At 36.3% G+C, this 12,537-nt stretch overlaps 1 protein-coding gene across 2 annotated transcripts; it reads right to left on the reverse strand.

The window, feature by feature from the left end:
* Window positions 1-6,584: 6,584 nt before the first annotated feature.
* On the reverse strand, window positions 6,585-11,668 carry LOC122300301 (aspartic proteinase-like). Of its 2 annotated transcripts, none has more exons than XM_043110835.1 (14): window positions 11,511-11,668; window positions 9,856-10,218; window positions 9,719-9,779; window positions 9,462-9,556; window positions 9,258-9,370; window positions 8,960-9,128; window positions 8,807-8,846; window positions 8,253-8,317; window positions 8,017-8,130; window positions 7,871-7,938; window positions 7,624-7,780; window positions 7,398-7,514; window positions 7,019-7,107; window positions 6,585-6,884 (listed from the first exon to the last, which is right to left on the reverse strand). In XM_043110835.1, exons 2-14 carry the CDS (start codon window positions 10,198-10,200, stop codon window positions 6,800-6,802), a joined length of 1,518 nt encoding a protein of 505 aa, XP_042966769.1. In that variant the 5' UTR covers window positions 10,201-10,218; window positions 11,511-11,668; the 3' UTR covers window positions 6,585-6,799. The 2 variants fall into 2 exon arrangements, with proteins under 2 accessions (XP_042966769.1, XP_042966770.1); XM_043110836.1 differs by lacking the exon at window positions 11,511-11,668 and adding an exon at window positions 10,645-10,799.
* Window positions 11,669-12,537: the final 869 nt, after the last annotated feature.

A 12,537-nucleotide genomic window follows, 5' to 3' on the forward strand; every position in this document is an offset into this window, starting at 1 on the left:
CTCAAAGCCCACGAGTTCTTTAACCCAACGCCATCATCTACCGTTCCCTGGCCACTGCACCACCATTACCAAGCTCCTCCCTCACTAGTGACCTCCCCTAACCAACCTCATGTGCCACTGTAACCCCTAGCCACCACACACCCTCCCACTCTCCCATGGTTTCCCTCCACTCCTTTGACCCCGATCCGCCACCCACAGCCACTAGCCATCACCATCAATTCCACCGACCTCCATAAGCCCCCCAATGCTCAGACTAAGCCCTTATAGCTTCCCCCTTCATTTTCCAACTTTGTGACCCACGGCCACCCCTGAGAAACACTACTTCACCGCTGCTTCGCTTCTTTTGGCATCACTCTTGATCTTCCATATTTTCATTTATATTGTTGTAAATAATTTTTCAAAGAATTTATTGAGATTTAAATATATTTTTACACTAACTTATTTTCTATAGTCTAATTGGTTGTGACAGGCCTTGGGTCTGAGAAGTGTTGATTTTATGAATTGTGGTTGTTGTCGGATGTGGGCCTTGGGCCAGATTGGAGGATGGGTTTATTTGTGGAGTTGGATTGTGATTGGTGTATTTTATCTTATGAATGATGTGCCATGACATCCAATATACTGTTGCATGCATTTTTATGTCTCGTGACTGAAAACTGGGTTTTCGTGTTGAGAAGGGATTTTTGGATGTGTGTATATCACAACCCCTAAGTCGAGATAGGGCATTATCTCGGTAGAGCTCATCTGATCACTCTGGAGCTTATAAAACTAAGTGACATCTCCATGGTTATCGTTGGGCAACAACGAGATCAGACGAGATGGTAACACTCTCATGCAAACTCCATGACCCCTTTGCTAGCGAGGGCTAGATGATGCTTGGTCACGAATGCGCTGGGTGCAGAGCTGGGCATTGCTCATGACGAAGTCACACGCACGGTCGTTATACATGATGTGATGAAGGGAGTCAGGGTGTGGGAATGGTCCTTAGGAGAGATCATGGTGCGTATGGGATAAATGGATACATTAGGCTATTTTCTGGAAAAATGGCTGATTTTAATAAATTGATATGTGGGTCATTTTCTGGAAAAATAGTGGATTTATGTTTGGACCATTTTCTGGAAAAATGGCGCATGGTATTTAATGGACCTGTTTTGGGCCAAATGGGTTTTTGGAGTGAGTTAAAAAAAGGGTCATTTTCGGAGAAAATGATGGGTTTGGTCTCATGCATGTTTCATCATATGCATGTATACATGTTGGCTTTTATCTCTTGGATTGTTTGATTGATTACTTATAGAGATTCATAATCTTACCGTGGTATTCATGCCCTACGATTCCGTTTTATGGAACCATAGACTTTGATGCAGATGAATATATTGAGTCAGAGGGACCGGCTTCGCTGGAGGAGTGACTCATTGGTGTCACTCATGGATTGTGGGATTTGTTTCCTTTATGCTTTGTAATTTCCTTTCATATAATTTTTTCGGATGACTATATAACCTCTTTGAGGACCTTTTATTTTGTTTTATTGTTTCTAGGATTTATGGTACTTAGTTGGATGCCCTTTAATTCTCCGCAGCGATTTTTATTATTACACACTTAATTGCATGTTGCACACACTCTGAGCACTTGTTGTTGGGGTGTGTGACCTATGTGGTCCTTATCCCATTGTCACGACTTCCACCTGTTTGCACGTGGGGGTCAAGGGTGCCATAATGGATTTTAGGAAGAATATGAGAGTTGTAAAGAAGAAGAAGAGAGGAATCTTGTTTCTTGTTGGTTTAGGCATGGTCTGCTAATTTGTTGGAGATTTGCTGAGAATAGAGTGTGGGCTTTGGGTATTTATAGATCATTCAAAATTGTTGACTTTTGAGTGGTTGTATATCAGCGTTAGGCTATACAAATTCAGGAATTCAGTTTGGCCTTTTGGGTTTAATCACCATTTTATCAATTTTCTCCTATGAGATTTTTGCATATAGAATTTTTCCAATTTTTCTTCATCTCATCAAGCCATTTTTTTTTTAGTAATGCCACTCGACTCAGTTGGTGCTTCCATTTCTCTTCTTTTTCAGTTGCTATAGGATCTTTGGATGATAATATGCATTTTTTTTCCACTTGTAGTGCTTGTCTTGGGGCTTGCAATGGCTTTATGTTGTTGCCTTTATGTTTCTTGATGATATTCTACTACCTAGTTATTCTTGGAAGATTCTAGCATAGAATGTTTTTTTTTTTTCAATGCTCTCTATGAGTGTAAGGAAAATGCATGCTAGTTAGTTTAACCGAACAAGAAAATGACGATTTGGGTTGGAAATGTTATTCAAAAGCGGAACAGTGCAGTTCAAAATTTTAGTATACCAGTTCGAGTTGGAACTATTTCTCAGAAGTGGAAAAGTTTCGGGTTGGGTCGAAAATGCATTTTTGGGGCCGGTATGGGTCAGGTGAACAATGCTATGTATACCGGGTGAAAACTGAGCATGATGGCAGTATACAGAGTGCGGGGAAAATGCATGCTAGTTAGTTTAATTGAACAAGAAAATGACGGTTTGGGTTAGAAATGTTGCTCAGAAGAGTTCAAAAATTCGGTTATACCAGTTCAAGTTGGAACTATTTCTCAGAAGTCGAAAAGTTTCGGGTCGGGTCGCAAATGCATTTTTCTGGCCGGTATGGGTCAGGTGAACAGTGCTATGTATACTAGGTAAAAACTGAGCATGATGGCAATAAGAGGTATAAAGCTAAGGTTTGACTATGCTAGGTTTCCTCTCCAATTGTGAAAATCACAACGATCATGTTGGCACCGGGACTAGTGGCTATAGAGGATTTACATCTTTAGTAATTAGATGTGAACAAAATTTCTTCATGGTGACTTAGAAAAAGTTATCTATATGCATTAGCCGGAAGGGTTTACAGTACAAAGAAATTGGACTCTAGTTTGCAAATAGAAGAAGAATTTGTATGGCCTGAAATAAGCTCCTAGACAATGGTACAAAAAGTTTGACAACTTAATGTGCAGTTCTGTGTACACCAAATGTTAGACTGACCATTGTTGTTATGTTAGGTATTTTGACAACTCCTATATCATTCTACTGTTATATGTGGATGATATGTTTATTGCAAGGTCCAACACTAGGGAGATCAACAATATAAAGATACAGTTGTCAAAACAGTTTGCAATGAAGGATTTGAGAGCTACAAAGAAAATCCTTGGCATGAGAATTGCCAGCGGTAGAGTCAAAAGTACATTGAGACTTTCACAAGCAGAGTACGTTAAAAGAGTACTCAGTAGATTCAACATGGACAAAGTCAAACCAATGGATATATCTTTGGGAAGTCATTTTTTATTTAGACAAGATCACTCACACAAGTCAGAGGAGGAGAATGATTACATGAGTAAGGTACCTTATGTCTCAACTATTGGTTCTCTTATACATGTTATGTTTTGTAAGGGCCCAAATATTGCCTATGTAGTGAGAGTTATGAGTAGATACATAAGTAATCCAGGAAAGCAGCATTGAGAGGCAGTCAAGTGGATTATGAGGTACTTGAGTGGTTCTTTAGATATGTATCTTTGCTTTACTAGAGTAGTTATGAAACTGTAAGGTTATGTTAATGCTAATTGAGCTGGTGACACTGACATAAGAGTACAAGTTTTGTATACAATCTAGGTGATATTGCTATGTCTTAGGGTTCAAACTTGCATAAGACTGTTGCTTTGTCTACCACAGAAGCTAATTATATTGTTGTATCAAAAGCCTTAAATGAGATTATTTGGTTACAGAGTTTCTTGGAGGAGTTTTGTAAGAAGAACGAGAATGGTACTTTCTATAGTGATAATCAGAGTGTTATATTCCTAACCAAGAATCATATATTTCATTCTAGGACCAAACATATTTAGATAAAATATCATTTTATTCAATCTCTTCTTGATGATGGCCAGTTGATATTTGAGAAGATTTGTGAAAGCCCTGGTAGATATGTTGACTAAGAGTTTTACACTTGAGAAACTGAAATTATGCGCAATTTCAATTGGTCTTCTAGCTTAGGACAAGAGCTGTGAACTACAAAGGTGGAGGTTTTAGTTTTGGAAGCAGGTGATTAATGCATATGATTGTATCACTCTCCAAGTGGGAGAATTTAGTTTGTGACTCGAGCAAAGGCAGACAAAAGTTCGCTTGATAGCAGAAAGTTCCCTCGATACTCGCTTGATGTTCTCTTGACTAGTCGCTTGAGTGAATTACCCAATAATTGACTTTGTTAGGGTTTTGTCACACACACACACACATGTATATATATATATATATGTATTTTATACGTACGGCCGTGAAATTGGAACAAAGGCAACAATACAAAGACAATGATAAAGAGAGCATGCGAGAAAGTGAAAGAGAAACATTTTACTGCCCATAGTGTATTTCAACTTTCCTCATAATAAAATCATTTGCAACACTGTGAATGTAGGCACATTATCAAACCATATAACTCTTGCGTTCGTGTGTGAATGATTCTTCTCTCTCTCTCTCTCTCTCTACTTCTTTCTATTATCGTTCACAACAAATCTTTCGCGTCTTTATTATTTCTTGTCATTTTGGTAGTTGCTTTACTTATTAAGCTATGGATACACATCTTCACTTCATATAAGCACCTTCATACATGGGTCATACGACCAAAAGGCTTTATAGTAATTTTACTTAAGGATTTGTGAGTCCTTAATTCAATGTTGACCTAAGCTAATATGTTGGAAGATGATTGTTACAAATCCATTATTGCATATATATGCACATATATACAATTTTAGGACTGTTTGTTTTTGCGAAAATTATGAAATTTGCAATTTTAGGACTGTATGTTTAATACAAATTTATCTGCAAATTTGTAATTTGGTGAATAAGGTACTTCAAAATTGGATAAGGGACAAGGTTATCTACATATTTGAGGGAGAAATCGTGCCTAGCACAATGTCAACAATGTATCATGATGACCTATTTGCAGATTTTTAGAAGTGTGATTTCGAGATTTAAAAAATAAAAATTTTAAATTAAAAAAAATAAATAAATAAATAAAGAGCCTACATCAACCCAAGTCGGTCGATCTACTATGGAGCACTAAATTCATTTATAGAGCAACCAATTAGATATTGAGTTATCATAGTAAGCCAAGAAGGAAACCGATTTTTCTATTAATCGATCTGTTGTAATCAAATCTCTCTTGGAGTTATCGAAAACCTCGCATAAGTGTGATTTGAGACCTAATTGGGTTGAAGATCATCACATAGTTATTAATCATCACACTAATTAATTGGTTCAACAACTAGAGTTCATGCCTGTGTAAGAAACCTTAGCTTGAAGATCATCCTGATCAAAAGTCTTTGTAGTTGCTGCTAAGTAATGTTAGATATAATTTTAAAATGTGCAAGTTTCGCGTACTCTCTTTTAAGACTATTAAAAATATCCGAAGAATTGAGCCGACCCGATTTTCTGACCCGACCCGGATAAAATTGACCGAACTGTTTGTTTTTTTGGGTTTTGGAATTTCTTTGACCCGTTTCCGAATTTAAACGGTTAGGATCGGGTAATTACCCGATACCCGCACATTAAGAAAAAAAATTCATCTGATTTAACTCTCCTCGTCCACTCCGTTGAGATATAAAACTATAAAAGTGAAAAAGCCAAGTAAAAAAACCCTAACTGCGTCATTCTTTCCACCTCTCTAGCTCTCTCACTTTTGCTTTCCTCTTCTGTTATCTCGAGTACAATAATATGGAGGGCACGATGTTTCAAGCCCACAAGGAGAAGGGCTAGATCGACCTCAAGCAAGAGGTGGGTTTCGGAGAAGATATCCAGGTTTGTGAAGAGAGATACAACAAGAGCAAGCTTGTCCACTCGATTATGCTTCACGTCGCTAAGACTATGGGCATTGATTTGGAGCTTTTGACTGTCCGTTTTTAGGAGTACTCATTTCATTGGTTTATTAAATGTTATTTCTTTTATGGGTATTTTGATTACTAGGCTTTAAGCTTTTTTTACCCATTTGTTTGTGCTATTAGTGCGTTTGGTTAGGTTGCCCATTTTGATTGTTAGGTGCTGGGCAAATGAAATTGGTACTCTTAGAATTCTAGTTCAGTTCCCTTTTTCTTCGGCTAGATTTGGTTTCATTGTTGCATCACTTGCTTAATTTTTTTTTTTTTATATGTAATATAATACGACATCAATATAATCGGAATCCCCATTTTTGTTCGAACTGATTTCGGATTAGGTTAATCGGGTAACGGTGAGAAATCGGTTGTTTCCGTTCGGAATTTATTGACTTCGGGTCGGGCCGGAACAATTTGTTTTGGGCCAGTATGGATCGGGTGAACAGCCCTGACTCTCTTTAAAAAGTGGAGCCTTCTATTAAAAAATAAAAAAATTTTTTTTTTTAAAAGGGTTGCACGGAAGTTATACACCCGGGTTTACAAATATCATTTTTTATTTTAAAAATGGGGATAAGTTGCACTTCATTTTAAACATGATTGTGAAAAGGGTTGTGGAAAGAGTTGTGTTTATAATTTTTCTTATATAAAAAAAATTAAATTAAATTTCCTTCAGTTTCGAAAGTTGAATCATCTAAAAAGCATTGGATTTAATATTACATAAAAATTATCTACCCATCAGTACTGTTTATTAGTAATACATGAACCACACGACCATGCACAAGCATCATCTAACCATAAAGTACACATCTAACATTCGTTATTAGCCATCTATCATTCAAGGACAGCCTACCATACCTCCATCTCAGTAATATCACTGTCTTATTTATTGGAGGATCACTAAGCAGCTTCTGCAAATCCTACTCGATGATAGCCAAAATCAAACACTGTGTGATATGCTTCCATGAAGATTCCTCCAAGAATCCTGCTTGAAGACACTTTGTTTAATGTGTGCATAGATAATATGAAAGCAAACATAAATGTATGAAAGAAAACATTAAGATTTCATATCAGTACTGCATAAAGATCAGACACCTCATGTATTAGATGAGAACATACCAGAGTGGACCTCGTCGAGGAGGAACATCTAAAGGAATAAAGCCACTGATGCAGAAGGAAGAGAATCCTTTTATAACCTTCAGGACATACTGCTCAGATAACACAGATAAATGGAATGAGAAATTAAACTATCTTACAAATTTTCCCTTCACAATGATAAATAGAAAACAAATGACAAAAGATGAGAACTTTTAAGGCATTCAGTTGACTCCCATAATTTTATCGTTGATATACAGCCATCTCAAAAAACAAGGATTAGTTCGAAACAAATTGTTGAGCACAACTACACTAACTTTCAGGTTGCAACCCACACACTTGTAGAATCTTAAGGGTAGTTGAGCAACACTACACGAACTTTCAGGTTGCAACAAACCCATACTTGTTCAGGTGTCAGGTGGAAGGATCTATTCCCAAGGATAAATGAAATGTGTGGCATGTTTCGAATGTTGTCACAATTGACAGCTGATTCTCCCACTGGATTCAAGTTGTCACACAGCTTCAACAAAGGAAAACGTGTGCAGAGAAACATTAGTCCCATTATGCAAAAAGAAAAATTGGTGATCGATTTAGTTGGACATAAAGAAGAGGACATATGGGAAAATAACCTTGTTTAAATATTCAAATATTTTGACTTTGGTCTTGTTTTGTCTGAGAAGGGTTTGGATCCATATAGCAGTCATCTCACAGGCAGCACATTGAAGATCCTCGCGAATTGAAAATTCCTTCCCACTCTTATGTAAAACCTTTGTTTCAATAATCTTGCTGCATAAATTCAAATTTTGGATTTAGTTCAAGGCCACTTCTGATGATACAGAATTCATTTTAAGAAAAGTAGGAAATGGAATTAATAACCTGATCACATGCCGAGACCCATTATTATAACACAGCCCAATACTTGAACAAACTTTGTCAGGCTGTAGCTGTAGACCAGGGAAAAAAAGTGTAAGACATATACCCTATATAACGAGCATAAAATACAGTTATTAGAACAGACAGACCCCTGACAGCAAGAGATTCCACATCATATCTCCATATTGGGAAAGAACTTTTTTACATTCCATGCTCTTGAATCTTTTTGCTCCCATGGCATGGTTGATTTTAGTGACCATAGCCTGAAGTTGAATAAACAAAGAGAAAAATCATCTTTTTAATAGGATTAAGTGAAAAAACTTGGTACAATCCATCTGTTAGAACTTTCAGGGCACAAAAATTGCCATATGGTATTAGCACATACTTTCGGTCCAGCAATGAAGGATGTGCCTGAATCCATTATAGCAGCACAGCCAACCACACACAAACCTGAAATTTGGAACTTCTTAATCTTAGGAATTCAATGGAGCTTGTTATGTCCGTGAATCTCAAACAATAGGCAATTTTATGTACTTCAGAAATTAAACGCTAAGAAATACTAGGATATTATATGTTGATCTTTAAGGACTATGATATGAAAATATGTGCATGGAGAAATGATTTGGATTTGTGTAACGCCGCAGACAAACCACCTCTAAATAAAGGCTTTTATCAGTATTTCACTTTAAATAGTGACAGTAAAGGATCATTCTTTCAAGGGAGGATGCTTTTTCAAGTAGGATGTGCTTGTTTCTAAAATATCTTACGAAGTCATTGCTTGTGTTATCTAAATGGGACGCAAGGAGAAAGATAACCTGTATTTACCAGCCCTGCATAATCTTAAGAATCATATTTTAAGCCAAAGATGTTTTCTTGGTCAAAGAAATGTAAATATTCATCACAAACACTGAAGTGGGTATAAGTATGCGATCTCATCACCTGTTGAATGGTTTGCAATAAGAAAATCTTCCAACCCAATCTAGAAGATGAAAAATCAAAACAAACATATCACTTTACTATAATGCTATAAAAGATAAAATAACTGTAAAGAGTGTTGTATAAAGACAACTAGGTAGAACATAAGAACTGCACCTGCCAATGACCCTTTTGAGTAACCGGAACATAGGTATGCTCGCCCTTGAAGTGCTTCTGATCAACACCACCAAAGATGATCTCACCTCCCTCACTTTTCTCTGGATGCTGATTCAACCATAAGGAAAAGATTTCCTGGTTTAACAGACCTTGTTGTACCATGTTGTGCCTGTGCCAAGAGCATGAAAGGTTGTACAACGCAACAGAATTGATGAAACATAGTACGTGAGGGGAAAAATTCTTTCAACATGTTGAGGTATAACAACGAATATTTTAATAAGTATGCCCAAGTCTTTACCAAACTGGCATAGCATTCCCCGCAGAATTTTCTGGAAACCCAAGTCCAAGTATCCCATCAAACTTTGTCTGTACCCTAGGAAAACCTCGCTCATTTGTAGCCTCAATGAGTACCTCAAGAATGATAAAAATGTCTTAACATCATATGAAACCAGCAAGCAAACATAACATCACCCTAGTACATCTCAAGCTGGAAATCACTTACTTGATCTTTGACATCAAGGTCTCCAACTTGTACATTATCTTTGCTAAGAAGACCCGAAATTGATCCAAAACCATAATGGATATTACAATGTTTACCTATGCAAAAGACAAATAAGAAATGAAGGTCTGATCTTCAAAACCCCTCTCTTCACCCCCCTCCTCCCAAAAAGAAAAAGTTTATTTCACTAGACTAAAACAGAACTCTTTTCTGCCAATATATTTCATGATATTTGTAGGAGCATTCAACTGAAAACTTACCAATCACCGTATGTGTACTGGATTGGCAAGAATTGTACCTAGAATGAACATAGCTATCCATCTGCATGATGAAAAGATTTCTAAGAAAATAAAAGGAGACTATGAAACCAAAAGCACATAATTACAAACAGACTCACTAAAAAGTTACGGTGTGAAGATGGAACCCAAAGGTTTGAACTGCCAGTATCAAAGATGACATTGAACTTTTGTGGTGGTGAACCAACTCCAATCTCTCCATAATACTGAGCATCCAAACAGTTCTTCAATGAGACAACATCTGTTGCTGAACCACCTAAATTATGCAAATCGCTCTGTGTGGCATATTTTCCCTGTTTCCCAGTTATTCTGGCCGCTTTTATCTTATTAAGATTCAAACGTTCTTTCTTTAATGGGATTCTCAACAATCCATTTGAGGAAGAAGGAATAGCCAAGGAGCATATTGAAGCCAATATGCAGAGAACCATCAAGAACTTAATTGCCATGGTACGAAATATCCGACTCTGAAAAACAACGGAACCTATTCATTAAAATTGAGAGAAAGCAATGGCAACAACTCTGCAAAAACTAATCTAAGCCTCCAAGTTCTAAAATCCATTAAACTCTACAACAAGATTAAGAAAACCTTACGAGACTTCAATAACAAATCATTCTACAGACATTTAAATTGAAAAAAGTAGAATGGCATACGTTGCTGTTCTAACCATGTTTTAGACAATCAACTTTACTCTTAACAATTTATAAAGTTCTAAATAAAATATAAGATACTAAATTAAAAACCCCGAGTACAAAATCTAACAAAACATGGTTCTCAGAGCATTTACTCTGTTCCTTGCAAAGGGAAACGAATTATGAACTGCTAATGCTCACCTCCCACTTCTACATTGTTTTTCAGGTTCATGAAAGCGAAGAAAGAAGCTAGAGAGTACCTAGACAATGTTTAAGAGTTTCATTCCTCCGGTATCCAGTATGTCAGGGAATGTTGTAAAATTAAGAAGCTCAAAAATTGGATCAGACGACCAACCAGGGAAGGTTGACCCTGAAGTGATCAAATTTGAGTGCCAAATTTGAGTGCTCATAAACATACACATATGCACATGTACGCTAAGAGAGGAAAAGACTAACAGCATTTTACTATGTTATCCAAAAACTAGGTTGCACAGAACATGTAATGCACTGCTAACTATTTCAGAAAATAGCGCGCAAAAAAATTTAAAAAAAGTTAGTCCCATGCCAACCGTCAAAGCTGATCTCAAATATGGACTTAGTTTATTTTCAGAGTACTACAAACATATATAGTCGAAAAGCAAAGTTAAGATTGTCAAATTAAAAGGCAATACAAGAATATAAATCGGTTTATCCATGCAGATGTAAAACTATGTGATATATCATATGACCATTGAACTATGAAACATGCATTGTAGTTAGTTTTCAATGTCATTGAGAGCTGACTCCGTTTTATTGAAATCCACCAAAAAATAAGTATGGCGTGCATTCCACGGGGGGTTGTATGTCTTTAGCTTGGAGAACAATATAGCAGTCTAATTCAAATGTTGTGGCAAACAGTTTCTGAAATAACGCAAGAGCAAAAGATTTATTGCAGCAAAGACAAATTCTTAGAGAGACAGTGAATTAGTGAAAGAAGTAAACCCAAAGTTGTTATCAAACAGCACATAATTACATGAAGATATACTATGGGAAGTGGATAGTGAGGCTTATGGTAATGAATAACGTAACAAGCATCATTTGGAATTATTTTCAAACAATTAAGAGGAACACCAAGAAGAAAACTTACCAGAGTAACTTTGAGCAGAAAGGGAAGGATGTGGAGGAAAAAGCAAAGATGGGTAGGCTTCTCGACCGAGTATGATCCACTGAATGCAGCTCTTTTAATGTTACTACTTCTCTTTCCAGAATAAATAAAGCCAAGTTAGACGTACGTGCTGCATGTCAGGATCTGAAAGAGACAAAACCAGTCTACCGGCACGAAGTTTCTCCATGCAGACGTGGTACGACACAAATTGTTCGTGTAGAATATAGCCAGTGGGAAGGAAATCGCTAGTACATATCAGACAGATAGCAAGCCAAGGATGCAAAGTAAAAAATGGTAATGGTGGTTCATCTTCTGAACAGGGCGAGTGGGGATGTAACCCTATACATGTTTTAGCTTCTTGTTCGAATTGAAAGTGAAATGGGCATCTGGAGCGTTTCAAGTTTGAGAAGTAATAGTTATCCGTAAAAATTTTATAAAAATAAATTTATAACCCTCGATACAAAATATTATATTTATTTTATAATAAAAAATTAAATATCATATTAAAACATATTAATTTATAAATAAAAAATTTATAGTCACTTTTACGTATTTTTTATGCACTCTACTAATTTGATTGGCTGTATAATTTTTTTAAATAAAATAATTATTTTAAACAATCAAATCAATAAAATGTATAAAAATATATAAAAGTAACTATGCGTAATATAACAGGTTTCACGGGTTAATGACTGCATGTTATTGGATTTTCTTTTTTTCCCCCTGAAAGTCGTCACATCCATAGTGATAAGAGTGCAAAAAAACATGAGCAAAAGCCAAAAAATAAAAAAAGGAGGAGGGTAAAAACGATACAAAATAAATCGTTATAATTCATATTTTAGTTCGTCCTCTTGAATTAATTTTTATTTTGGTCAACGATTTTGAAATGAAAATAGAGTGGGCCGGATGCATATGGACCTCTCAATTCCTCTTATAACTCTCTGTCACCATTTCAATTTTGCCACTCGGGCCCAAGCCATGTCTTTTGAGAATTTTTAATACGGAAAAG

This window comes from Carya illinoinensis, chromosome 2, assembly GCF_018687715.1.
Source record: "Carya illinoinensis cultivar Pawnee chromosome 2, C.illinoinensisPawnee_v1, whole genome shotgun sequence".
Lineage (NCBI taxonomy): Eukaryota > Viridiplantae > Streptophyta > Magnoliopsida > Fagales > Juglandaceae > Carya > Carya illinoinensis.